Below are 27,444 nucleotides of genomic sequence, written 5' to 3'. Positions count from 1 at the left end.
TTCTCCCCCATATGTAGACACCAAAGTTGTATCACCACTGTTTTGACTATTGTTTCTCTATCTGTTTTGAACTACTGTTCTTTTGTGAGGTCCATGCAATGCAGAGGATGCCAGGAAGGCCCTTTTTCTGCAACACTTGCAACGGTCGCTCCCGAGTGGCATATACCGGATGTCTGTGCGGGTCGTTGGGCGGCCACTCCATGGTGTCAAAGGTCTTACCTAAGGTCAGGAGAGAAAAGGAATTGCTGCTGATTGTGGCCCGACAGTGAAGCCTGTGTTCTGTTGACTTAGGCTTTGAGCCATCACAGGTTCTTGTCCCATGAAGCCATAAAAAGGAATTCACAGACATTTTAGAAAAGTAAGCAGAGAGAAGCAAGCTTTGTTCAAGAAAGTCAAGTTTCTTTAGAGGAAAAGAACAAAAGCAAGGGTTCCAAGGCAGCAATGCCAAGGAGGGGCGAAAGACACCATTAAGGGCCTGTGCCTAGTGGATATTTCAACCCTTTTCTCTCTGTTCTAAAATCTCCTCATCCAATTCTGTGATTGGCCCTTCCTCCCAGTGGCCACACTCCTCCGGGCGGATGTGCCCATTTTCCTAGCTCTCGTCTTAGAGTTTCTCTTTTTACCTCCCTTGTCTGAGGTTTCCTAAAATTTACTGTCCCAATTAGCCTTGAATTTTAGCCTTAAAATTTACTGCCCTCATTAGCCCTCCTGAATCTCTCTGCCCTTATCTCAGAAGCCTCTATAACTGCCCTGAAGTCCCTGCCCGCACTGTCCCTGAAGCTGCCTAATTAACCCTGACCTGCCCCGGAACTCGGCGGCCTGCAGAGAGCTCCTGGGCTGGGTTCTAGCAACTTCTCAACTGTAGCATCTCAGCTGAACTGTATATATTCTGCTGTGATCTTATAATTTTGTAACTTCATTTAAAAGTAAATTACTCAGATTAAAACTTTTTTCCATTTTGGGGTCCAGCACACGTTAAGTTACTCTGTAAAAGGACTGAACACGTTGCTAGGCCCTTCTGCTCAGCTCCACACACACCATCCTCTGCAGAGGGGTCATCTTTGACCCACTAGGAGTGAAGCTGCTCATGTGCCCCCATGCAGTACTCAGCCAGTGCCCCCAAATACCAGACAAGGTTACCAGTGCCCACCAGGGAAAGAGACCGACCCGCTGTAGGGGTTTGTTTTTTCTGTGATTTTGGTGCAAATGTGGACTTTAGAACTAAGAGCATGAGAGAGTTCCCAAGCACAGCACTTGGCCTGCTCGCAAGTACAGCCAGGAGGAGACTCTCTTCTGGCCGGGCCACTGGGGTTTAACTCAAGGCAGATTTCTTAAGCTGCTTGATAGTTTGGGATGTGGCCCAGAGACAGCAATCAGAGAGGGGAAGAGTGAGTGTCATGGGGTTTCTGGGAAGGCCAAAAGCTGTGTGGATTAGAGAAAGCATCTCCCAGGGCTTTACGCTTAGTCCCTGATGGACACAATGTGGCTGTTGAGGCCAGAGGCACAAAGGGAGAACTGTTTCCAGCAAAAGCCAGATTTTTTCCCCCTTTAAGAAATACAAATAATTCTGTTGTATCTCTCTGTGTGTGCTTATACTATAACATTGATAGAAAGTTACCTTTTTTAAGGCTTATTTTTAGCTATTTATGCATACAAGAACTGAGGCAAAGGCCAGAGGTGCAAGGGGTGAGATTCACCAGAGACAGAGTGGGGAGCAGAACAGTTGAATCTACTGAAATCCACTGCTGAGGGGAGCAGCAGGCTAGACAGGAGAGGTCTGCTGCGCCATGTGGATCAGCTTCATGGCCAGGAATCATGCCACAGTGGCTGGCGATAGTTTCGTAGCACTGAGAGTTAACTCCGGCGCCACCAGGTAGGCCCAGAAAGTTACATTTTTGAAGATAATTCCTAATATATATTCATTTTATTCTCAATTCAACATTCAAGGCCCAATGTCCATTTACAGATGCTGACCTATAACAGGTGATTACATAGGACTTGAACAGCGTCAGGGGGGCACAGTAACTCACTCTGGTTCCTTTGTTGACCTGACACTTGGATCACTCTGTCACCAAATAAGTGAACAAAACCCTAGAAGGAATGTTTACCCCCATTGAAGGACTGTGAAATTTTTCTGAAGATGAAACAATCTGAGTAGTTCCCTCCTTTTTATTGTTTTGGTAATTGTAATCTTACCTAAGCACTTCCTGAATTACATTTCTTTTTATTAAAATTACTCTGTATAATAATTAATAGCTATACTTCTTAAACCATGCATCTTCATCAATGATGCTTCACAAGTAAATTGTGTTCTATTACCCTGGACCACAACGATAATTATAAATTAGGAATATTTCAAGCAGAAAGAAATGACTCACACACTTGTTTTCGTCTGTAATATTTCTCCAACAGCTTGATAATTACATGGTATCCAGTAGCATGTGGAAAATATCTATTAAAAAGCATAATGGGAAAAGAAAACTTGCATGTAATGTGTGTATTCAAGCAGTTTTATTTCCACTAATTATTGTTTAAATCTGCCCTCTATACTTAGACTTTTAACCTAGAGAAAGTTTAGCAGAGTAAGCTGTAGGAGTTCTAACTGTCTGTAATATGCATGTAAACTTGAATAATCAGAAATCTTTAATAAGAAGTCACGCAATGGTAGTAAACACAGCTTGGAAATCCTTTGCTAATATTCAAGATCATGCAATTTCAGATTGATTAACATGCTGAGCAAAGGAGCAGATGCCTCTTTTGCTTTGCATCACTCCTTTTGCACACAAATGTAGTACAGTGTACAGTTTTATTTATGTACTTCTGCATTTTGTGCTTATCCAGATGTTCATCACAAGGAAAAATGGAGTATAAAACTGTAATTCTTCATCATATGTAGGTCAGTGAGATGCTGGGAAGCTTTTGTTTCCTTCAGTTGGTAAACGTGACCTCTCACCCACAGTTATGTCTAGATTTGCTGTTTTTTGTGACATGAACATTGACTTATTTTGTAAGGTCAACATCCTGAAAAGTACGATCCTGATATAGTCATTTCCCTTGATGAATCATAGTCTACTGGGTCATCTCCATGAGTTGTCACATTGTTCCGTGAGTCTACGTATAGAGCTATTTTATGTCCATTTTACAGAGGGGGAGACTGTGAGTTAGGGAGAAAAGGCAAAAATCACTGTTGAGATCCAGTAACAAGAAGTTTAAGGATTACATGGAGAGTTAGAAATGTTGATCAATATTTTGAATTGATGTTTATTATTACCTCTGTCTTTGCTAAATTGAGACATATTTACCACTTTCTGACTTGTGTTTAAGCAGATGGATTTAAAATGTTAGACCAGGTAGTTTGTATCAGGATCATATGGATTAATTTAATGTAAGGAAATTGTCAAAACGTTAGTGCATGGATCTGTTTTCAGTTTTAGTCATTGCAATATTATTTTCAAATGCATAATTTTATTTTTTATTGAGTTGTAATAGACATTTAACATTAGTGTCAAGTACATAACATATATCATTTATATATTATGAAATTATCACAATACATATCTACAGACCTTTTTTTAAATGAGAACTTTTAAGATTTATTCTCTTCCAAATAATCAACATTATTTTTTATTTGTTAATTGTAATAGAAGTACCACTGTTTTAAATCCTTGCTAATGTTTTGATACTATCGGATTCCTCGAGCAGGTCTAGTCACCATAGCACTTCAAAGTTAAAAAATAAGTGGTGGATAAAAATTTATTCAAAACTTGGAGTGTCAGGAATCCAGTTTCAGGAACCTTCCTTGAGCATCTTTGTATTGGCGTGTGAGAACCTCTGTAGAAAGAACCTGGAGAAGTGGAGATGAACAAGGGAGAGCGTCTGCCCCTACAGGGAAGGGTTGTGTCTCCTGAGAACACAAAGCTGTAAATGCTCAATGACAAAGTAGCCCAGGGTGCTGTGCAGGACAGTTAGGTGTCTGAACTCCATCTAGATGGTTCTGAGGAGTAAGAACCAACTGGAGAGATAGGATTATTTTTTTTTGTTGACTTTTTCTTTTTTCCTAATACTATGAAAACTTAAACGGCTAGAAATTGAAATAAGTAAGCACTACCATTTTACAAAGTGGATTTTTATATATCCGAAATTTCATACAAGTAGTTTGAGGATGTGGAATGATCCCAGTTCTCAAGGAGTTTGAAAATGAAAGAAAGAGTTGGATGGAAAAATAACTAAACCAGATTTTCAGCATAAAGCAGAATTTAAAACATTCTGTCAAACATAGTCAAACACTGTTCAAAGGTGGGGTGGGGTGGAGAATAGTGACTTGCATTAAGCCAACTTGTGTATCAGTTGGGCAGGGTGATTATGGACATTTGCTGTAAAGGATAGAAGTACTTGCGATGTGCAGCTGTGGTTGCTAACTTGCCATGCCTGGAACTTAGACTCAATGTTCATGTCTCAAAAACAGCAAATACAGACATAAGATGAAACTGTGGGTAAGAGGTCATGTTTACCAACTGAAGGAAACAAAAGTTTCCCTGCAACTCACTGATGGACAGAGACCTGGTGGACAGAGAGAGATGCGGTCCCATGGGCCCCCATGCTTAGATTGTGGGTTTATCTGTAGAACGCAGTTTGATGAGGGGTGTGATGACATCCTTCATTGTATATTTTAGGGAGATAATTTCCACCAAGCACTATCATTGTCTAGATGTTGTGAGTTTTTAAAAGTAGAGGATCACTAGCTAGTTTTGTAATTACCCAAGTGAAATATTTTAAGATTCTGGATTTAGGATTATTCAGGGAAACTAAAAAGAAAGGACGGATGTCTTGGAGACTGTGGGGAAAGAATATTCTATTAAGCGGGGGATGCCAGAGCCAGAATGGGTTATTAAATATACTGTTCTCGTGGACTTTACATTCCTGGCCTGTGTCGATGGTGAAGAATCCAGCACAGTTCGGAACTTCTTAAATTGTCCCGGTGCTGACATAGCGGCAGCATTCACACAACAGTTATGTCTCCTTCTCCGGTAATCCTTCCCTTTGTCATGAGATAGTCATTTGCAATAAGAAACAAAATAAATGTTTAATGTAAATATTTATGTTGGTGTCACAGTAAATACTTGGAAAAGGAATCTGGGATCCAGACAGTAAGGTGAGTGTTGAGTGGTGATTAATGATAAAGGTTCTGCGTTTGCTGCTGTCCAGAGGAATCATCACATCCCTTTTGCAAGTATATATGCAAATGAACGAGATGGCATATGAATCCACTCTGCCCCAAATAGCAGAATAAATAGTAGTTTTTGATTGCTTTTCAATTATTGTTTATTCATTTATCATAACAGGTTGTTTTGTTTCCCAGATCATAGCTTTTCACAGAGGACGGTAGTACTTCTTCACTCTTACCTGCCAGTTGTTTACAAAGCTTGCATGTGAGTGCTGTGTGTGTGCACACCTGTGCAGACATATGTGTCCACTTAAGGTTGCAGCTAATAGTTCTGCACTTGTGGTATTTCTATTTGCTGAATGTTCTTTTTCCTCACAGAGGGACAGGAGACTTTTTACTATTGTGTGGGTATCACTCTACCCGATAAGACTAGACTAATGCACATGGTCTCACCTAAATATATAAATGCACCTGTCAGTTCTGTGTCCATCTCAGCATTGCATAGTTGGTCATCTACTTTTAACTGCAGATGCTTGCGCTAACTTTGCAAGGACACCGAGCTCAGATTCAAAGCAATTTTCTGCTTGTGAATTTTGGCAGTGATTACAAGCTTGGACATAGACCCAGCTGGGAGAAGAGTGTCAGGAATGGGAAGGATGTAAAGTTCAGGGCTTCCGAAACACGTGTGTGTGTGTGTGTGCATGTGCGTGTGTGTGTGTGGTGATGGAAGTAGTAGAGAAGGAATCTGATCCTTGAATGACTGGAGAAACAAGTAATATGAACCTTTATTTTACATGTAAGCTGGTCTGCTGTCAGAAACAGAGCAGCTCACAGTGCCCCATGGTGATGTATGCAGCTTCAGAGCTCAGGTGGAAGGTCACAGTCAGGATTGAAAATGTGCCAATGTGTCCTCTTTCCCTGACCTAGAGCCCCACAGGAGTAGTCTTGCTAGGCCGTGAAAACAGCAATTTGTCGATAGGAATTAGGTAAGTGAAGCATAAGGCTGGTTCTATAAATGGGAATCTCTGATGAGATTTAGAGATATAGCGAAACTTTATTAAAGACACGATGGTTATCGCTTCTGTGTGTCTTATGGACATGGCCTGTTTCTTCATCTCACACGTGAGTACCTGGGGGATTAGCAGCTTGAAAACAAAGAATTTTCATCTACCATGTGTACTTGTCTTAGGCTCAAGCATTTTGTTCTGTGTCTTTGAGTGTCATAGCTTATTGCTGTTCCCTACTGCCAAAAAAAGGACTCTTAAGTCGCGATAGGCATTGACGGGAACTGACAGCAGCTCTGAGCTTCTGTAAGATTTGAGGGGTGATTAACAGGAGCAGGTTACATTTGCTTTTCTTACTATGAATTGTTTGAGGTGAGTTTTGCTGTCCCCACCTCACAGATAATAAATAGCTCCTCTCCTAGAGGCAGGATCCCATTGTAGGAGCAGAGGTTGCCCTTTTACCAGTGTTGCCACAGAAAGCTGACTGTGCAACCTAGGGCAAAGTGAGGAGCTTTTCTCTACTTCAATTTCCTTATCTGTTACTAGGGCCAATAAAGTCACTCATGAGCATGGAGAGAACAGTAAGAACGGGGCCAAGCCATAGAATCGCTCAATAGCCCTAATAATAATCAGCTTTCTTCCTTTTTAAGTTCGAGGGAGATAAAGATGTAATTATTACCCTCAGGAGGTTTCAGGAGACTATGTAATTCACCATATTCCACAACACGGTTTCTCTGTATTGGATAAGCACATGCCCGTTGTAAGAAGAACAAGGAGGAACAACCTCCGCATAATTGGTGTTGCTGATGATCAACTCAAAGGTGATCTTTGCAGACTCCACCTTCTGACTCTGGAGTGGAGACTCCTGGGAGGTAGGGGGTGGAGCAGAGCTGCCATGTTGACCTTAAAAAGAGATGGCTCACAGGTGTGACTGGCCTCTCTTTAGCCTTCCCCTTGCACCATGATCTCTGCACAGCTGGTGCTCTCTGCTCTGGGGCTTCACAACATCTGGCCACAGGAAGGCCAACATATCATTTCCTTCTCTCTCAACTCTCCCTTTTCTCACTTCCTATATAAATAATTCCTTTTAAATCTTTCTTCAATTTTCATTTTTACTCGTCTCTGTGTATCTTGCATCCTTAAGTATGTGGGTGAGGACTCATGATCCAGGTCTTTCCCGTTCTCCCAGGCTTGACCCTTAATAGCCTGGCAACCCCTAGCTAATTCTCTGCTGAGCAAATCTAAATTATGACTGGTGCCAGAATTTCATCTTTTTGCATTACAGAAACTAAAGGATAAATCGGGTATTTAAGTATTTGAAACAAAGTAGAGACACAGCTGGTAGAGTGCAGTGGAGGAATCACCTGTGCAATCCATGGACAAGGGCAGCCCCCTCAGCTGCCACCAGGGAGGGCTGACTGGGCGGGGAGCATGCGCCTTCTTAAGTAGCTTTCTGTGTTTTATATTTTTAGCACTCTGTCTTTTAAAGAATGCAAATGTAGTTCTGTGGGGCAGAGAAAAGCCTTGTTATTTGGTAAATTGGGCTTCCACTTTCGTATTCATCAAAGCCCAGAATGATGGTGGTTATAGGGGATGAAAGATTGTTGAAATGATAGATTGAGTACTGTATTTCTTAGGTTATGAAGTTCAGGAAAATGTGTAATTATTTCTGGGTTTCCTAAGGTTCCTCTGTTCCACATAATCTGACATACAACGGGACAGTTCCAGATATGGAATGCAAATCAGTAGGTGCTGGCCTGGCTGCTGGTGCCGGGGTTAATCATGCAAATCTAATGCAGCGCTTGGTATTTCAAGAAAGGTTTTAGTTGAAGTCTCAGGCACATATTGATTTAAAATTCCTACTTCAGAGAGCAGTGTAATTTTTTTTAACTTCAAAATTTAAAATATAGAATGGGCTTTGGAGACTGATTTAGTAACTGGACAGCCATCCATACTTGTTCATCATGGAAAGCACTCTTGCTTTTCCCAAGGTGCAAACCCACATGATTCCTGTGTTTAATTTCATAAGTTAATTTACACTAATTCATGCACCTGAATCTCAACCCTCTGCGCCTGGTGCAGTTTTGCCTGGTGAATAGAGAGTACATACTAGGAACCTGGATAGGGTGATTATGGTTTATTTAGAAGGGATTTATACAGTTCTAGAGGTTAAAGGTGTCCTTAAGACCCCCTGGTTTAGGGGGACTGGTGGTGGAGGTGGGAGAGTTGGGCACCCTCAAAAAGGTGGTGATTTCTAAGCACATTACATAATAGATCTAAATCTACTAATATTCTGTAGTCAGTTACTTTGCTTAGAATAAAAGCAAATCACCCCATTATACTTGTTTACTGGAAGTCTGCTCTGTTCCAAGAAGATGCCTGAAACTGCCAAGGACAAACCAAATCAATCTATTACCCCCCAAAGTTCCTATCCTGGGGGCGTGATATGCCATACCTCTGGCAGTGAGAATGTTTACAGGAAGAAATGCACTTGTCTTGCTCACAATGCGAGCAGACCTGTTTCTCTCAGCCTCCTGCTGTGCCCAAGCATCAGCTTATCTTTCCAAGAACAATAAGTCTCATGTTCTGCTGCCTGACACGAGAATTATTTTTACATCTCTCCATATCGCTGACTCACTCGTAAGCTAATCTCATCTCACATGAATTTTTCACCAGCTTCACTCTGATGTTGATAAAGGAGATGGCTCCATCAAATACATCCTGTCAGGCGAAGGGGCGAGTTCCATCTTCATCATCGACGAGAACACAGGAGACATCCATGCCACCAAGAGGTTGGACCGCGAGGAGCAGGCCTACTACACGCTGCGTGCCCAGGCGCTGGACCGGCTCACCAACAAGCCCGTGGAGCCCGAGTCCGAGTTCGTCATCAAGATCCAGGACATCAATGACAATGAGCCCAAGTTCCTGGACGGCCCGTACACCGCAGGGGTTCCCGAAATGTCTCCTGTGGGTGAGTACAGCGCAGGCCGCCTTGGCTGTGGCTGCTAGGAGGGGCTCGAATTCACAATCCGGTGGTGAAAAGTTCTCAGGCAATAGAAACACTACATGAGGGTTTGCATAGCAATGGGCAGACAGGACGAGGGGAATAGAGGAGACGTGATCTCTCCCAGCACCCAGCGCCTCTCATTCAACCTGCCATTTTATTTCTATGCAATTAGGTGATTCCTCCTTATACACAACTGTCTTTTGATATTAACTCAGCGACCTGAATTAGTGTCAAGTACATGCCGAAGGCATTTGAAATCACTTTCTAAAATGTTCTGCACCTATGGAGTCACTCATGTAACAGAAGTAGCTCACATGTGCGTGGAGTTTGCTATTTCATACTGGATTGTAGATTAATGCCAATCACACAAATATGCAGTCTGGAGCCATTCTGCCAAAGATGTCAATATCATGGGATATTTCGTAGGTCTTACACTCCCTTTTCACGTTAATATTTACATTTTTAGAAAATGATTAAATAACACCTACAGAGTTTTGAAAGAATCCTTCCAGGTGCAGCCCTGTGATGATCTTTCTCCTGAGATAAGAATAATTATCCTCTATTTTCTGTTTTCTGCCTCTCTCTCTGGTCGAGGTTTTAGGCAGGCTGTCGGAGGTGGCCAGGCTAACATGTGAGTCAGCAGGTGTATTTGCTTACAGAGAATGTGCCTGAACCCACAAATGTCCATCCTCATGCCACCACTGATCTTTTTGATTTTTCCAGAAACTCAAATGCATGGAAATGTATACTAAGTTTATAATAATGGTAAATGGTGCTCATTTGAGGTATATAAATGAATAATGAAGACTTATTCAAAGATCTTTTGACATTGCCACATTGTTGGAAAAAATAGAAAGTAAAGTATTTCAAGTTTATCCTTTGGTTAAATAATATGAATTTGAATTGAAGGGATTCAGGTATGCCTAGGTTCGTTTTCAGCCATTATGTAATTTTAAGTATGAAAGATCTTAGAAAACAATAAAAAATTAAGGGGTTAGAGTAGATACCAATTTATTCTTGTTTTTAAGGAAGTTTATTTTACAGAAGGAAGTTTATTTAAAATAATGATTGGACTTGTATTTTTAACATCTGAAAAATTTCCTTTGGGGTGGAGCTTTTCTTTAAATCCGGGTCATTTCCTGCATCCCACCATCCAATCATTCTTTGCTGTGCTGGGACACAAAGGCATCTCAGTTGGTGACTTTGTCTTCTATAAGAAGAAAGGGGAAAATTATTTGGGATGTCATGGTTCTTGCTGTTCAAGAAACTCAAATGAGCCAGAGGTGAGGTGCTTGTGGAAAGAAACCCATCTCTTCTTGGGGGTGAGGGGCAGGTGACAACATCTGTCTCTAGGAAGCCTGCTCTGAGCACTTTCTTTATCAAATAGGATCCTATTTTCTCCACACTGCCAGACCTCAGAGGGCTTCCTGCTGTTGCAGCTTAACGAAAGCAACAGCCAAGACAGCAACAGCAACATTTTGAATTTATTAGAGAAATGAGTAGGCACTTCCCCCTCCAATCAGTAATGCTTACAAAAACAAGAATTTTTGAGGTATGTTTGAACAATTCAACTCCATGAGTCTCGTGGCTCTTTGGGTATCTTTCATTGGCTTGCAAGGTTCTTCCTTCCCCCCATTGAATGTTGCTATGGAAATTCCATAATGTGAACTCCCTGTTTAGGAGGCAGAGTTTTACACTGTCATTTGGGTTTCCATGATGCCAGATTGCATATGGGTGTGACTGATATCAAATTGCGTGTGACGTGCACGTGTGAGCTCTAGCAGTTATTTGATGATGCTATAGGGGCAGAACTTTTTAGAAAATGCTTTCAGATATCCTCAGGATGTACTTAACACTAATTCAGACGGCTGGGTTAATATCAAAATTCAACCTAAGCACAAGGAATAAGGTGCGTTACGTGGATTTATAGTGAGTCATAGTTTATCAAGGTTTTTAATTCTACCCAAAGAGTTTTAATGGCCTCTAAGAGTCGGCTATATGCAAGCTTTCAGTGTTGATTATTTAGGACTGTTTCTTTCACTGGATGCTAACTGTAAGATTTAAAACATCCTAATAGGCCCCTAGGATGGTTTATTCATTGCCAAGAGAACATAAATAACCATGGGAAATTTAAAGCTATTTGAGAATGTGTGTTAAATTAATAAACACATCAGAAGAAAATATATGCAACCAAATTTACTGAATTTCAGTTTTCATTTCTTTAAAGTTGTTTGTATCACTAGAATAGATGCTGCTTTAAAGTGGTGCATTATAAAGAAAATAGAGATCATCAATGTCATTTAATCTAACATCTTAAAATACTCGAAATTTAATTCTTAAAATTGTTAAAAAATAGATGTCATTCACCAGTTGGTTCTTTTAGGAATCCGTAAGCGCAGTAATCAAAGTCTGTCAAAGGAAAGACTTAAGAATTAAAAAGTGGTGCATGTATGTTAATAGCATGTTACACAGGGACAAGGACATAAAACAGACCTGGTCACATCTCCATCACTTGGACATAAATAATAAAATAGCAGATTCTGAAATATATAAACTTAGAAAGCATGAAGTATGAAGTATGATATTTTCAAGATAATACTCCAAATGGATATAAAGAAAATAGGATACAATAAAATGCCTTCCATGTTGAATAATAGTGAAATAAAGAATCACTACAATCAATCCCATGAAATGTGGAAAAACATCTAGCCATGTGATTTTTAAAGTTGTCATGCTTTTCCTCCTCTGGGGTTGGGGGGATATTTGGTTTCAAGTTTCATTTTTTTTTAAATCAAAAAGTACAAAAAATAAAAAAAAAACTATCATCAATAGCATAGGGTAGCCATCAAATATCAGTTGAATAGTCTTTAATCAGTGAGTGAATTTTTAATTTCTGTCTGGATTTAATGAGCTATAACAATGAGTTCTCCTGAACAATTGGGGTGTCACGATGCTGTTACTTCTCATGCTGCCTTTTGGACAGTGATTGAGACTTAATAGAGATTACTTTTATAAAAGTGTTTTACCAGGCTCTAGTGGCTGAGTTATCTTAAGTGTCAGCACATCCCAATTCTGAGCCTATCCCCGCCCAACAAACTTCATCATTCTTAAATTTTGCCACCATGTTTTCATGTCCCTTGACTATGTCTAAGGACTTTATTAACATTTATCATCTTTTGGGGTTTGTTGTATACAAAAAAAAAATACTGTACTTATTTTGCTGTCAAGACACATGAAAAATAAATCCAGGGCAGGCTCTGTAGCATTTTATGAGTGCTTACGTTTTGTGGCAATTAGCAGTTTTTAATTCAATGGCTTTTGCATTGGCACATAGGGACCTCCGTGGTACAGGTGACAGCAACGGATGCTGATGACCCCACCTATGGCAACAGTGCCCGAGTGGTCTACAGCATCCTGCAAGGGCAGCCGTATTTCTCTGTGGAACCAAAGACAGGTAAACACTGCACTGTGACTCTCCTTGTAAAGTGATCATTGCCCACCTGTCATTGAATTAATATTACTTATTTTTATTCTAATTAACACTGATCATGGCCACTGTATTTGTATTGTGTTTCTCACTATGTGCAATTTTGGTAATAAGTAGTGTATAATATAGAGATGTTAGTATTTTTAAAGGATATTTTATAACACTTCTCATTATTCCTGCCAAAATAAAACAGAATAGTATATATTAAACATATTTCAGCTGTTGTCTTCTGAATATTTAAGAAAGTGTTGATTCTTTAAGTTTTAGATTTTCTTTTTTGGTTTCCATAATTATTTCACGTAAGAATTACACAGAGTAGAGCTTAAATCTCCAGCAGAAATCTCCTTGCCATGCAGTGGAACAGGTAGTAAGTTCAGTTTGCCCTTCCAAAAAGTTGGTTTTCTCAAGGTATAGCACATAAATATAGAAATTAAGATGATGATCTGCTAAATTAAATGGTTATTTTTTAATTTAATATTTTTCTATGACTTACAAAACTGGTGTAAAGACTGATTTGTTGCTAGATATTCTGTTTTGCTTTTTAGCTGAACTAGTTTAATTTATGCAAGATTATAATTTGGAGCATTGTTACGTTGCTTATAAAATAATATTTTATCTACTCTGCTCTTCTAGCTTGTGTGTAAGGAATGGGTGGGTGTGAAAATGGGTGGGTGCATGCTGTTGATTTTCTTCATCACTGTAAAAATCCAAAATTTGTCTACATAATAATTTTGTTTTTATCACGGGAAGAAGAATTCTTCAAATAACCAACTTGATGATTATGAATGTTTGTTAGTACCAATGATCCTAAATGAATATTTTCATGCCAATTATCTTGTTTTCCATATTTTAAAAATGGCAATATTAATTCATTCTCAAATCTCCACAGGGGATAAATATTTTAAATGTCTTTTGGGAACGGCAGTGGCAATGTGCATGAACAAAGGAATAAATTCAATCCTAGCTCATCATCTCATCATTCATTAGGGTTTTCTTTAACTTTTTTAAAAAGATTTATTTATACAAGAACTGGGGTACAGGTCAGATGCATAGGAGGGTGAGAGGACTCACCAGAGACAGAGCGGGGAACAGAACAGGCAGACTGACTGAAATACACTGTTGAGAAGAGCGGTGGGTGAGACAGGAGAGGTCTGCTGTGCCATGTGGTTATCTCCCTGACCGGCTGGGATCGAACCCACGCTACAGAGGCTGTGGACAGCTTCACAGTGCGGCATTCAACTGCGCCACCAGGGAGGCCCATTCATTAGGGTTTTCATCGAGATTGCGTTGCATATCTTATAGCAATGTAGTGGTGGAGTTTGAAAGCCACCTGGAAGGTCTAATAGAGAAGAAAGAGTGCTGATTAAGCAGATATTGAAGGAGAAGTAAATGGAAGTATTTGATTTATGGTAGGAATCCTGTGAATGTAGAAAGGATGCTTGGGGTTGATATAATGATAGATCTGAGAAACCTGAATTCAGACACCCACCCGTTCCCTTATATATCTACGCTTTGCTGCCTAGAAAGACATTGATGAGTTTCTGACAATTTGCTCACAAATTATACACTCCTGCATTATATAACCTGCCCCAGAATAGCATGTAATAATCCCAAGACTTAAATATTTTGGTGCTACTAATGATTGGCTTGCAATTTTAGCTTTGTTGTAAGATAATAGGTTTTTCAAAAGCTCTGTGGCCGGAAACTGGCCAGTGGGTTCGGTCTTGGGATCACATTGTTTAGTTCTTCAAACTTGAGTTTCAGAATCTCAAGGGCTGTATTACAGAAGGGGGAGAAAGTTTAGTTTAATTTTATTTTGTTTTTAAGGACATCATCATGGTGATCATTGGAACTTCTCCTTATCTATTCATTAGTGAAGAATTATTCTGGGAATATTTATCCTCTGCTAATTCCTACTGTGTAGAATGCCTATTTGGCAATAATAATAATAATAAATAGTAGTAGTAGTAGTAGTAGTAGTTTTCTGACAAAATAGAAAAATTTCAGTCCTTAAGGACAGAGAGAGCTATAAATCAAGTTTAACTTAGTCTTCCTAACTGGCCGTCAGTATGATTCTTATCAGTGTGAGAAATAACATTATTTCCTCATCTCCACATCGAAGGGTTTTGAGAAGAAAGCAAAACTTGTAATTTTTTTTTAAAGATTTATTTATTTATTTATTTATTTATTTATACAAGCACTGGGTATAGTCAGAAATGCGGGAGGGTGAGAGAATTCATCAGAGCCAGAGCGGGGAACAGAACAGGCAAACTGACGAAATACACTGCCAAGAGGAGCAGCAGGCACAGCAGGAGAGGTCTGCCCGACATGTGGGACCCTTGCCGGAGGCCGGGGATCAAACCAGAGATGCAGAGGCTGCAGGCAGCTTTGCAGCCCAGTGCTCAACCGCTGCGCCACTAGGGAAGGCCCAAGAAAGCAAAACTTTAGACAGGAAAATGACTGAAAATATTCTAAATCAAGATGTAAAAATAGGTCCACATGAAACCACTGCCAGGTGTATTTCTTTCAGTTTGTCTAACTTTCTTTTAAAAATGAATTATAACATTATACGATCAATAATAATCACTATTTCTTAATCATATGTCGTTAACCTAGCACATATTTTATCTGAGCTCTACTAAAAGTCCAATGACCAGAAGTGGATTGTATTTTCTACCTTAATGTTTTCCATCCACCATACTAGAATGTGAGTATCTGAGAAAACCCACGTTGACAAGCAGAGCGCGTGGGAAAGACTGCAAAGAGATTGCATTAACAGGACTGCAGGGGTTCCTGTCAGCTGTCTTCATAAGGTCCGTAAACTTAGTGGGAATCTGAGGATTATTCTAAGGTATTCCCCTATCCCACAACCTTCAAGCAAACATCCCATTTCTCTATCTATTAGTGATATGGCCGGCCTGGATACTAATTTGCTGGTCAAAATAAAAATGCAGGCCCCTTTTGAAGTCAGTATGAGTTCAAGGTCACATTAGCTGACCAAGAAACCAAGCACCAGGCCAGGAGCCTTGAAGCTGGTCTAGAAAAGGAGTTGAGAGTTAAGCACCACTTGTCATTCAGGAGGTTTCGGGGTTTTATTATGTTCATGGTGCTAACTTCGGTTAGCAAAATTGTATATGATTTAGGAGTATAGGTTCACACCTCTTGAAATATGTTATCATGCCGTGACTACCCCAAAGTCCCAATAATCCTCTACCACAGCCCATTGTACCCCCTCCTACTGGTCCTCCCTAGTTCTCCTACTCCCCTTAGTGGTATCCATCTTGCATTCAGATTTCAGGGCTTTGCTTGGGTTTATTCTTGTCTGTTCTTTCTCAAACATAAAAGATGTGAGTACATAGTACCATGTGTTACATGCATACTCTTCACATCATAATTTTATGTGAATAATACGGTTATGACAAACCCCCTCCACAGTATGTCCTTATAGTAGCTTCATTCTGTGGCTTGGCTCAAGGTGCAAAAGCACTCACCCCATGTTGGGGCTGACGAAGGGTGTCCTCTGATGAGTTAGCAGACGCAATTCCTCCATGATTCTTTGATGCTAGTTCTGAAATTCTTTGATGAAGTTTCCAACTAATTATTATCATTGACTTTGCTCCATCTTTAGGGTTCTGTATGCTTCACTAACAGGTAGACAAACCAAGTAATATAAGATATAGATGCTAAATTTCAAAACATATGCAAACTTACAAGAGAGTGATTCACCTCGTATTACTAAGGTATATGGAGCCACACCAAATAAATGTCCCCAGCCTCTGGCTACCTGGGTCATGCTGTTGCCTAGATTCTTTTTTTTTTTTTTTTTTTTTAAATTTTTTTTTTTTTTAATAGAGGCATGTTTATTTCTTTATTTATTTGTTTTGTTTGTTTGTTCTGTTTACACATGCACTGGGTACAGTCAGAAGCGCGGGAGGGTGAGAGAATCCACCAGAGCCAGAGCGGGGAGCAGAGCAGGCAGAAGGACAGAAGTACACTGCTGAGGGGAGCAGCGGGCGGCAGGAGAGGTCTGCGCACCATGTGGGACCCTCCTCCGGTGGCCGGGGAGCAGCCGGGGATCGAACCGGCGCCGCAGAGGCCGCGGGCAGCTTCGTAACCCAGCGCTCAACCGCTGCGCCACCGGGGAGGCCCTGTTGCCTAGATTCTTGACATTATTCCAAAGCTTGAGTGTGCAGCTTGCCGGCCCCAGTAGTGGCTTGGTTCCCTAAATGGGGTGGATGTCAGAAATGGCTCTTACATGTTAATGTAGTTCACATAAAAATCTTAAAAAGGGTTGTGTAGTAACAGACTGCTTAAAAAAAAATCAGTTATCTCATTGCAAATAATCTGATTGAAAAGAAGAGATATTAATGTTTTGGAAAGAGAAAACATCAGCAAAACTAATAGCTTTGATGCTAAAAAAATAATTATATATGTCATCAATGAGTGGTATGGCATTACAGAATCGCCTGTAAGTTTATTATCAGACTAAAAACATGCAGGCAGTTGTTGGGCAGAGGCATGATCAAATTATGCTTCAGAGGCATGTGGATTATAAACAAATGAAAAGTTCTGGGTTACTAGGTCAGATGAAAAATTATTACTCAAATGCCTAAAACCTGAGTCAGTTTCTTTTCTGAAGCTATTAAGGATATATCTTTCTCATAGTAAGCAGCTAAAATTGATTATTTAAATGAAATAATATCTTCCATGAGACGCTCACAGAATTAGGGATCTGTTTAGACAAGACTAGTTTTTATCACTTCAGACACTGCGTTAGCAGTTTGCTCTGTGTGTGTGTGTTGTGTGTGTCTAGTAACATATAGCAAAATGCAAATCAAATACAGTGTTTGAGAATTCTTTTCCAAATGTCAACAGTTTATAAAAATAAAAAGCTAACAGAAGCCATGCAACCAAAAATCTATTACTTCTGAATGTTCTTATTTGAAATCAGTTTTCTCCCAATTATTCCATTCTTGTCAAAAATATGGTTAATATTTGAGGCGATTGGAAATTACCTTTGCCACCTGCATTACTTTGCAAACTTTGTTATGATTTTTACTTTGGAAAGAGTTATTTATAGGGTCATTGTAGAGAGACATTAGAGGTGTAAAAATATGAGTAACTATTTTCTTTGCCAGTAAATGCTGTATTTCCTTTCAAAAATTATGCCACTAAGCAAAACCACAAAAGGATGAGGCTGCAGTGTTCTGGAACCCTCTCTATGATAATAAATGTGCAAGGTTAAAAACTCCTATTGATATTGGATGGAAAAGTAACTATTAAAACTGCACCAGTAGGAACTTTTTCTAAAAATAACTCATTAATATTTTGTGATCTAGATGAAACACTCTTATTGGCTTATTATTCAAGACAGCGAATACTCAATTACAAAAGAGGGTTAAAATACATAAAAGGTGACTAACATTAAAACAAGGAAAGATGGAGGTATATGTCTTAGACTGGACAGATAAATTTTTTTATGCTTGGTAACAGTGAGTATTTGGAGGTCAGTCATTTTTTGTTTATTAGAGCTCACAGAAGTATTGAAAAACATGAAATATTCATAGAACCATTATACCTCTAAGAAGAATATGTATCATACACTTATCCACTGAAACAAATGCATATATGACTATGTTCCTTTTGATTTTCATTGTGCTGTTTCAAAGATTCATTATAAGCAGTGTGTAGATAAATGAACTCCTCTGGTGGGGGTGTTGAAGTAGACTTGAATTAATGTGATTGTAGTGTGCCCAATTACTGTATTAGAATTAGTGATTAATGTTGATAAAAATGGACCCCCAAAATATAATTTAAACGCTTAAAATATTAAAGTGTGGTTGAGATGTGTCCGTGTTTCATAGTTGATTCTAGAACCTGAACTAAAACAGGGTTCAGTGAACAAGAGAGTTAAATATAACTTGAAATCTTTAAACAGTAATCGCTAAATTATTCTCAAAATTTTGACAAGCTTTTCTCATCTGTCTCCACCCACCCAGGACAGTTACCAAACTAGACTATTGGGACATGCAGGGCAGGCCTCCTGTGGTGTAGCTTTACAACACACAGACCACTATTTCACATGCCTGTGACAGACCAGCCTTTGAAAAATTTTCATTGGCTGCTTAAAAATGTTTTTGCAATTTTGAAGGATATCAGATACTTTTACACTGAATGTGAGGAAAGGGTATGTTTAGCCCACTTTGTCAGCAGTTATTTTCCTCACAAAGAGCCATCCTTTATGGAAGAACTCTGCTTGTCCCCAAGAAGGTCGTGACATCGGTCTTCCTTAGGTCTGAGTTAGCTAAGATTTACAATCTGACATCACCCTAAAAGTTAGAATTTATTTATTAAGGTGGATTATATATTTTTCAAGGTAAGTTAATAAATTTAATGGCCTTAGGTGGAGAGGTGAAACATTGGTTTTGCTGGAAAAGACAAAAGTGCAAGAAAGGGTGAGGTAGGATTCTAGACTTCTATTACTGCAGGTGGCATCCCATGCCGAGTTTCAGGGTCTATGTTGATTGGTATTAACTAAGTAGCTTTTCACTACTGAGTATATAATCTTACATATTTATTTCACTTTGCATATTTATGGTATAGCAGTTAAAATTTCAAATTAGATACTATTAACTAGCATAGACAGTGATTAATTAGTTCTATAATGATTAATTAGTTCTATAAAACAACTAATTCACTTCAATAATAACTATTGAATTGTTTCTCATCAAAATATGTTCTGAAGTCAATTTCTCATATAGCTGAAGTCTCAAGGCTATTGCTATTAACTGCAATTAAATAGAAACTCACAGCACTGATACTTTTAATGTGGCTGGTTTCCATGAGCATGGTCTTTTCACCTTTCATACTTTTCCTCAATCACAAGAGATAGCATCAGCTATGGTCTCCAGCATCTTTGCTGCTGATTGAAATGGAATTTTGCTTATTAAACATAAATCACCTTCATCCTTTTCTTTGTAGAATGTTTCTGCTCTCTTCTCTGTAGAGAGGCAGAGTAGGTACCATTGCTGAACTGTTTAGGGCATGTTCATGTCACCAGGAATTAAGTTGTTGGAGAAGGTGAAAGAGAAGTAAAGGAGATTCATTGTCACGTACTTGTACCAATAACTGGCCTATTATTCTAGGATAAGGTGGAACATTTTATCATTTCTGGGTTGGTATTTTATGAACCATATTTCCATAAAACTTAAAGATAATCCTCTATCCAACACCAAAGGACCCTGCTCTTCCATTTTCTATAATATGCAATAATATTTTAATTATCATATATAACTGGCATGTCCCTTCGGTCTTTAATATGCATTAAAATCATTAAAGATGAACCAACAAAACTACAAAAGACAACTCAAGAACAGCTTGCTACCTATATCAATATTCTATGTTGGTAGAAATGTAGTGATTCATGATGCATTTTACTGGGATTTGAAATTTTACAGGAGTCATCAAGACCGCCCTTCCAAACATGGATAGAGAGGCTAAAGACCAGTATTTGCTTGTTATTCAGGCAAAGGATATGGTTGGTCAAAATGGAGGACTCTCAGGAACTACTTCGGTCACCGTGACCCTAACTGATGTCAATGATAACCCACCTCGCTTTCCTCGAAGTAAGTGATTTTCTTAAAAGTTGCAAGTGCTTTAGCTTTCCTTGCCAGTCTAAAAACATAACTTTAAAAAGGAATGTTTTGTGCATATAGCTCTCAAACAGATAATTCTATTATATTCTTCCAAATTTTTTTTTATCCAAGGCATGATTTTAATTCAGAAAAGTGGAATAATTGAACATGAATAGAAGCGATCATATACTTGTATGGCTTCTATCATAAGTATAATGTGGCTTTGCTTCTGTTCACATTTGGATAGACAATTATTAAGTGTGTTTACGCATCAAATGTGTTATTCCAACTTCCTCTTTATACGTCCTGTAAGTTACAAATTTGTTGGCAATTAATAAAATTCAGATACAATTCATGAATTCTATACACTAAAATATGCTTTATTTTTAAAGCTCAAAATAGAAGTGTGCTGGAGTTTTCAATTTTTATTCCACACTTCTTTTTTAACCAATTTTCATGCACATTGGACATTCCTTTAGCAATTTTACTTCTTCCTTGTGCAAACACTCAGCGTTTCAAAAGAAATCAATCCAAAGAACCATGAAAGAGCAAGCCCTGAATTTAGTTTATTTGACCAAAGTGACTTTTGACTTAACCAAGAAAAAGGAAAAACAATTCTCGAAGGAGAGGTGCCTGATTGTAAAAAGCATTTCATATTATTCTCTTTCAGGTGTCTTTTTTTGTTTCCTGTAAGTGTATGTGATAGTTCCTTAAAATACTCAAGAAAATAAGGAAATTGCCCTTGTAAGCTCCATTACAAACACATCTTTAGAAACAAAGAATGTTGATCAAGGAAACTTTCTCACAGATATGAATGTCACTGTATTTCCCTTCAAATACTGCTTTAGATGTTTCATTTTCATTTTGCATACATGTAATATTTATATTATTTTGCAAAAAACATTTTAATATACATCCTGGAAAAATAAAAATTACTCTAGGTAGTAATTAAAAAAAAGATCCATTCTTTTTTTGTTTTTAAGATTTATTTTATTTATACAAGACCCGGGGTACAGGCCAGATGCGCAGGAGGATGGGAGGATTCACCAGAGACAGAGCGGGGAACAGAACAGGCAGACTGACAAAATACACTGCTGAGGGGAGTAGCAGGTGAGGCAGGAGAGGTCTGCTCACCATGTGGGTTGCTCTGAGGCTGGTGGGGATCAAACAGGCACTGCAGAGGCTGCGGACACCTTCACAGCGCTACGCTCAACCGCCTTCGCCATCAGGGAGACCCCCCAAAAGACCCATTCTTAATTGTACTCTTGATGGCTTGTAGTAGGGGAGGAGAGTAGGGTTGTGAGTAAACAACAGTACAATAATGCAACTGTCTTGGACTCATGATTATATTAACCGTTTCTCTTTAAACCTAAGAGTGGTTAAGACACAGAATTTTTGTGTTTTCACTTCCTAAAATTTGGTAAGACAGAGTTTAGGTTTTCTAACTCATTAGCTACTCTCCCTCTTACTAAATGAGGGAGGCTAAGAATAGGTCACTAGGGTTGCAGTTTTCTAGAATTTTCTCTACCATCTAACTACTACTTTAATATTGACATTTTTAGATTGTACTAAGACACTACATGACGTGTGAGAGAGGTCACTCAAAGAGTGATAAGGACATGTGATCATTGTTTTAAAAAATCATCATGCACAAAATTTAGAACATGGAAAAGAGCAACAAGCAATTCTAGCAATCCTCAGCCGAAATGTATTACCTTCAGATGCGTACAATTTCCTTCATATTCCTCTTAGTAATAGGTGCATTTTGACTTCATAAGAAAGTGGCAATGTACCACATTTAACAACCAAAAGGAAATGGAATAGGGTGGAAGAAGCAGGGAAAGGTAGAAGATCAGAGAAGTGTGGAGAGGGCATATAATGTTCTGAGGCACTTCCTTCTTTCAAAGGGATAGATGATTCATGTGTTTCATCTGCTTTCCAAACTGTTTTTTTGGGGGTTTTTTTTGTTTTGTTTTGTTTTGTTTTTAGTTGAGGGAATGTTGAAACATTTTCATAAAAGACAGGTGAATAAAAATGTCTTTCATTTTTTTTTTTTTTGTTTTTGCTCTATACCATTGTATCCCAAATAAGTTTTACATACCCCCCACATGAATCGTTACTCTCTTTGGTAAATTTGTAAGCTAATAGAAGAGTAATGTTGCTTTCATAAACTTCCCTGTCCAACATCCTGAACTTTTTAGTTATTAAAAAATACTTTGTTGAAAATAAACTACTATTTAAACTCTAGCATTAAATAATCAGGATTATTTGTATTTATATTTGCTTGCTTGAAGCCTAAGCTATACTATTTTATTTTTTAATTTTCATAGCATATATTTATGTATTTTTGGCCAATGACTATTAATGCCAATTACAATTATTTTAATTTTTTTAATTGTTAAAATTGCATGCTGCTCACTACCAGGAATACAAGGATGGAGACTATACACTTGCCTGTCTTCACATCATCTGTTCCCGTTTCACCTGTTGGTTTATGAGCTAACCATCCTCACAAACTCTCTGAGGCTATGTAACCTTGTCACTTGCTTCAAATTGCTGTGCCATCTTCCTTATCAAAAATAGAAATGAATTAAGCAAAGAAGATGCAAAATAGCCAAACAACCATATTATTGCATTATTATTGGTTAGATTGGTCCAAGGATTTGTTCATTTCTTGTTTTCACTTTCACAGGGTCTTACCAGTATAATGTTCCAGAATCACTGCCAGTAGCTTCTGTTGTGGCCAGAATTAAAGCAGCCGATGCAGATATAGGTCCTAATGCTGAAATGGAGTACAGAATCGTGGATGGTGATGGAATGGGGATTTTCAAGATTTCTGTTGACAAAGATACTCAGGAAGGAATCATTACTATACAGAAGGTAGGGTCTTTATTTTTATTTTCTATTAGGGTAACATTACAGAGATTACTGAGAAGCCACGTCTGCTTTGAAGGAGGAATGTGTCAGGCAAACTGAATGCATGTGGAACCATTTTCAATTTAATTTCAGGAAGAAAAGCTATGCATTTATATGTCAGAGTCTTAGAGAATCTTAAAAGACTTTTATAAACACAGCCCATGAGGTCTCTTTTGTGAGTAAACCCAGCTTTTATCAAGAGCACTATAACAAGATGACACATGAGGAATTGTGCATCTAAATGACCTACATGGAGAGATGAGGATGCTTCTTCATTGAATGTGCCCATAATGGAGCCCTAAAGTCATCCAAAAACCTTGTAAGTCAAGTAGACTCCACGTGCATGAAAACATTATAAACTCAGAAGTAGAAACCAAACTGTTAAAGTCTGGCTGTATTACCAGTTATTTCACTTAAAAATTTCTATGAATGAATTGAAATACTTGAGTTTATAGAAAGAGAACACGGAAAGTGGTGAAACCTATCATGCTCTCTTAAATATAGATGCAAAGGAGATAGAAAGTAGTTGTAATCCAAACTAAAAACTACTGGGTATGATGTGTTTAATCCGATCCCAGCACGGATTAGATATGGAGTAGAAGGGGCCCTTGACCCTCTTCCTCTTTGTAGACATGATCTTTAACAAATGGTAAGTTAAAAAAAAAATCGAAAGGAATTGTTTCAGAAAATTGTTTTATTGTCTCAAGTATTTGAAGAACTAAATTTAAAATATTTATGAAAATCTCCACCACTGATGTGCTAGGATTTTATACTAATCTTATGATGGTCCAGGTGTATAAATCAGTAATTAACATTCCTCAATAATTAACACACATCAACAAAAAAAGGTAGATTTTTGTTGTTCTTGGAAAACATATGCTTGATTTCCAGCCAATGGGCAAAACATTTCTGCAGTTATTTCCAGTGGACAGCTGCTGTTTTAGTTCAGCTGGTTACAATGTATGTGAAAGTTTTAATAATGGGACTATGCCCACTGTTGGTTAAATGATTTAGTGTCTAAAATGAAAGGAATGTAATAAGGTACATTGCTGCAAAAAAAAATTAAAAAATTTCAGCTCTAAAAGGCAATCTATCTGCTCATATTGAAGAATTTTTACATGCACATTGAAATTACTTTTATCAGACACATATGTACTTATATATTGCAATGGAGGTAGCATAAGGTCTTGAAGAAAGGATTTTTTTTAATTATTTATACAAGCACTGGGGTACAGGACAGAGGCATGAGAGGGTAAGAGAATCTACCTGAGACAGAGCAGGGAGCAGAACAGGCTGAAGGATTGAAATACACTGCTGAGGGGAACAGCAGGCGAGACAGGAGAGGTCTGGTGCACCATGTGGGTATCTCCCTAGCCAGCTAAGAATCGAACCTGCACCACGGGGGCTGCGGATAGCCTCTCAGTGCTGCGCTCAACCCGCTGTGGTACCCGCTCAACCAGGGAGGCCCAAGAAATGTTTTTATATACAGATGTTCTCAGTTTCTTAATAGTATTTGTAGAGGCTATAGAGAATTAATTGTTAAAAGAAACCCACAAAAAGGTGATAAATGCATTTAACCTCAAAGCTTAAAATTCATGTAAAACAAGGGGGAATATAACTTACAATATAGAACATAGGTAGTGATGTTTTATTGGGCTTTGTTTTGAGTAACTTAAAGGCTTTATTATACTCAATTTTCTCAACACCCCCTCATGTAGTTATTTATTAGTAATACACTGAAAATATAGAAACAGACCATCCCATGGTAGAAGAAACAGTTAAATAATCTCTGATCTTTCCATATTCCATCTTGCACATCAGTGAAATGAGGTAGTAATATTCTCTTATCATATTAAAACATAACATGGGAAATGATTATATGAAGAAGCATGTAAAAAGGAGTATTTGATAATTTATAAACTTTCAAATTTCATGAAAATTGCGTTTATATAGAATAAAAGATTACAAGAAACTTGTCAAAATATTAACAGTAATCCTGTCTCTTCACTGTTTTTCAATAATAAAGGATATACATTAGATATTGTTACAATTAAAATGGTATTAAATGTATAAAATTGTCATTAAAAAGACCAAATATATATAATTAACAGACTATTCTAATATAGTTTGAATTTTGTCGTGGGTGTAAACTCTTGATCAATGCAAAAATAAGGGACAGAGTTGCTGGTCAGTGAGAGCAAAATTTGGGTTCCATAATTTTTAAAGGCTTATCTATTTGAGAAGTTAGTTGAGTGTTCCATTAATTTCTTATGTTAAGTATAAGAGTTCTTACTGATATTACAATAAACAAACAAATAAATGGTCCCTGTAAGAGTTGATTAACAGTAATAGAAATTAAATATTAATATTTCTTTACACTTATGGTGTTATAGATTCATCTAGTTTCTAGATGAAAAAGTACGATTGATTTGTCATTTCCTAGCAATCATTTATTTATTAAAAAACATAGTTCACAGTTTTGTGCAACAACTACACCTCGCATTATACTAAGGTGTTGGCATTAATCAAGGCATGTCCTGTTTAAAACCCCCAAAAAAGGCCCACATTCCAACTCCTTATAAGGATATTAGAGAACCCTTGGCCCTCTAGAATTATGTAGACAGGTATTGGCCAGACACATATGCAACTTGTCTTCCTCAGTCCCAATAAAAGATCTACAGTAGACATTAAGTCATTTTTTTAAAGATTTATTTATTTATACAAGCACTGGGTACAGTCAGAAGTGTGGGAGGGTGAGAGAATTCACCAGAGCCAGAGTGGGGAAGAGAACAGGCAGAAGGACCAAAGTACACTGCTGAGGGGAGCAGTGGGCGCAGCAGGAGAGGTCTGTGTGCTATGTGGGACCCTCGCCGGAGGCCAAGAATCGAACCGGCACTGCAGAGGCTGCGGGCAGCTTCACAGCTCAGCACTCAACTGCTGCGCCAACAGGGGAGGCCCTAAGTCATTCTTCATACCTGGAGCAACTTAAACTTCCCTTTTTTTTTTTTTTTAAGATTTATTTATGCATACAAGAGCATAGAGAGGTGTGGGGGATGAGAGGATTCACCAGAGACAGAGTGGGGAGCAGAACAGGCAGACTGACTGAAATACACTGCTGAGGAGAGCAGTGGGTGAGTCAGGAGAGGTCTGCTGCGCCATGTGGGTTGCTTCCTGGCCGGGGATCAAACTATTGCTGCAGTGGCTGTGAATAGCTTCATAGGTTGCATCTTAACCCCTTGTGCCACCAGGGAGGCCCAAAAGAGAGATTTCTTATAGAGGTAACCCTGTGAGGAGATTTCTGTAGGAGCTAGCACGCTAAGTTCAGGTAAAGAGAGGTGTGGCAGTGTTACTGGAGTATAATGTGGATAGTGATATTGGCATCGGATGAGGCAATGCAAGTCAAGGACTCCTTTGCAAGGTCACGGCCTGTAATAGGAACATTGGTGTACAGTGCATTGCAAATAAGAGTGGACTGTAAATTCTAGACACTAAGGATATTTTGTGTGCAGCTATATAAAGTATACTAAAAAATAGAATTTTTTTTTTCTTGAACTTTATCAGAACTGTCAGTGGTAACATACATTTCATGCATTTCCCTTCTTTGTAAAGGATTGGATAGTATTGAGCACTAATGTTTATTTAAAATGGTATCACTCATTTGATCACCATCAAAAAACATACTGGTTTCATTTTCCTTTCTTTTTTTATTAAGTTTAAAGTCTTGTAGTCATATTTCATTTATTTCTTTTGGCCCATTATAGCTCATGGCTGCACAATTCTTTCTGTTCTCTTTGGTATTATTCTGAGGTTGATTATCATTGCTTAACTCTAAAACTGTTTTAATAGCTCCTCCTGAGTTCATGACCTGCTTTTGGTTTCCCAATCCTTAAATCCCTCCTTTTTTAAAAATGCTGCTCAAAACCCAACAGCATTCTATTTTATTATTCAAACTACCTTATACTAAGGAAACAAAATAGAGTGAATGGCAAATTGCAAGGAGATAGTAAAATAATCATCAACAGGTTATGCATTAGTTATCTTGAAGTCATTGAAGTGTTGTTCGAATTGATGAGAAGTAATAAAGAGCTCTATAAGTAAGTTAAGTCAGTAGCTTCAGTACAATTCTTGGGATCAAGTGTAGAGCTGTGGCCTTCAATCTACTCACAGTTGCTTCTCCCTATTGTAAATCAGGGGAGTGTGCTGCCTTCACCAAAATAGTCTTTACCCTCAAA

At 38.4% G+C, this 27,444-nt stretch overlaps 1 protein-coding gene across 4 annotated transcripts in view; it reads left to right on the top strand.

The window, feature by feature from the left end:
- CDH7 (cadherin 7) overlaps positions 1–27,444 on the top strand; it is a 124,129-nt gene that overhangs the window by 49,864 nt on the left and 46,821 nt on the right. For all 4 annotated transcript variants that reach the window (XM_037508428.2, XM_037508425.2, XM_037508427.2 and 1 more), the window contains exons 3-6: positions 8,845–9,139; positions 12,510–12,629; positions 20,120–20,287; positions 22,989–23,176. In XM_037508428.2, coding sequence (XP_037364325.1) covers positions 8,845–9,139; positions 12,510–12,629; positions 20,120–20,287; positions 22,989–23,176 — 771 coding nt within the window. The remainder of the gene's footprint in view (positions 1–8,844; positions 9,140–12,509; positions 12,630–20,119; positions 20,288–22,988; positions 23,177–27,444) is intronic.

The sequence above is a fragment of the Talpa occidentalis genome, unplaced genomic scaffold (assembly GCF_014898055.3).
Source record: "Talpa occidentalis isolate TD23 unplaced genomic scaffold, MPIMG_talOcc4v2.1 talOcc4.13, whole genome shotgun sequence".
Taxonomy (NCBI): Eukaryota; Metazoa; Chordata; class Mammalia; order Eulipotyphla; family Talpidae; genus Talpa; species Talpa occidentalis.
This window is presented reverse-complemented; position numbering and strand designations above follow the sequence as displayed.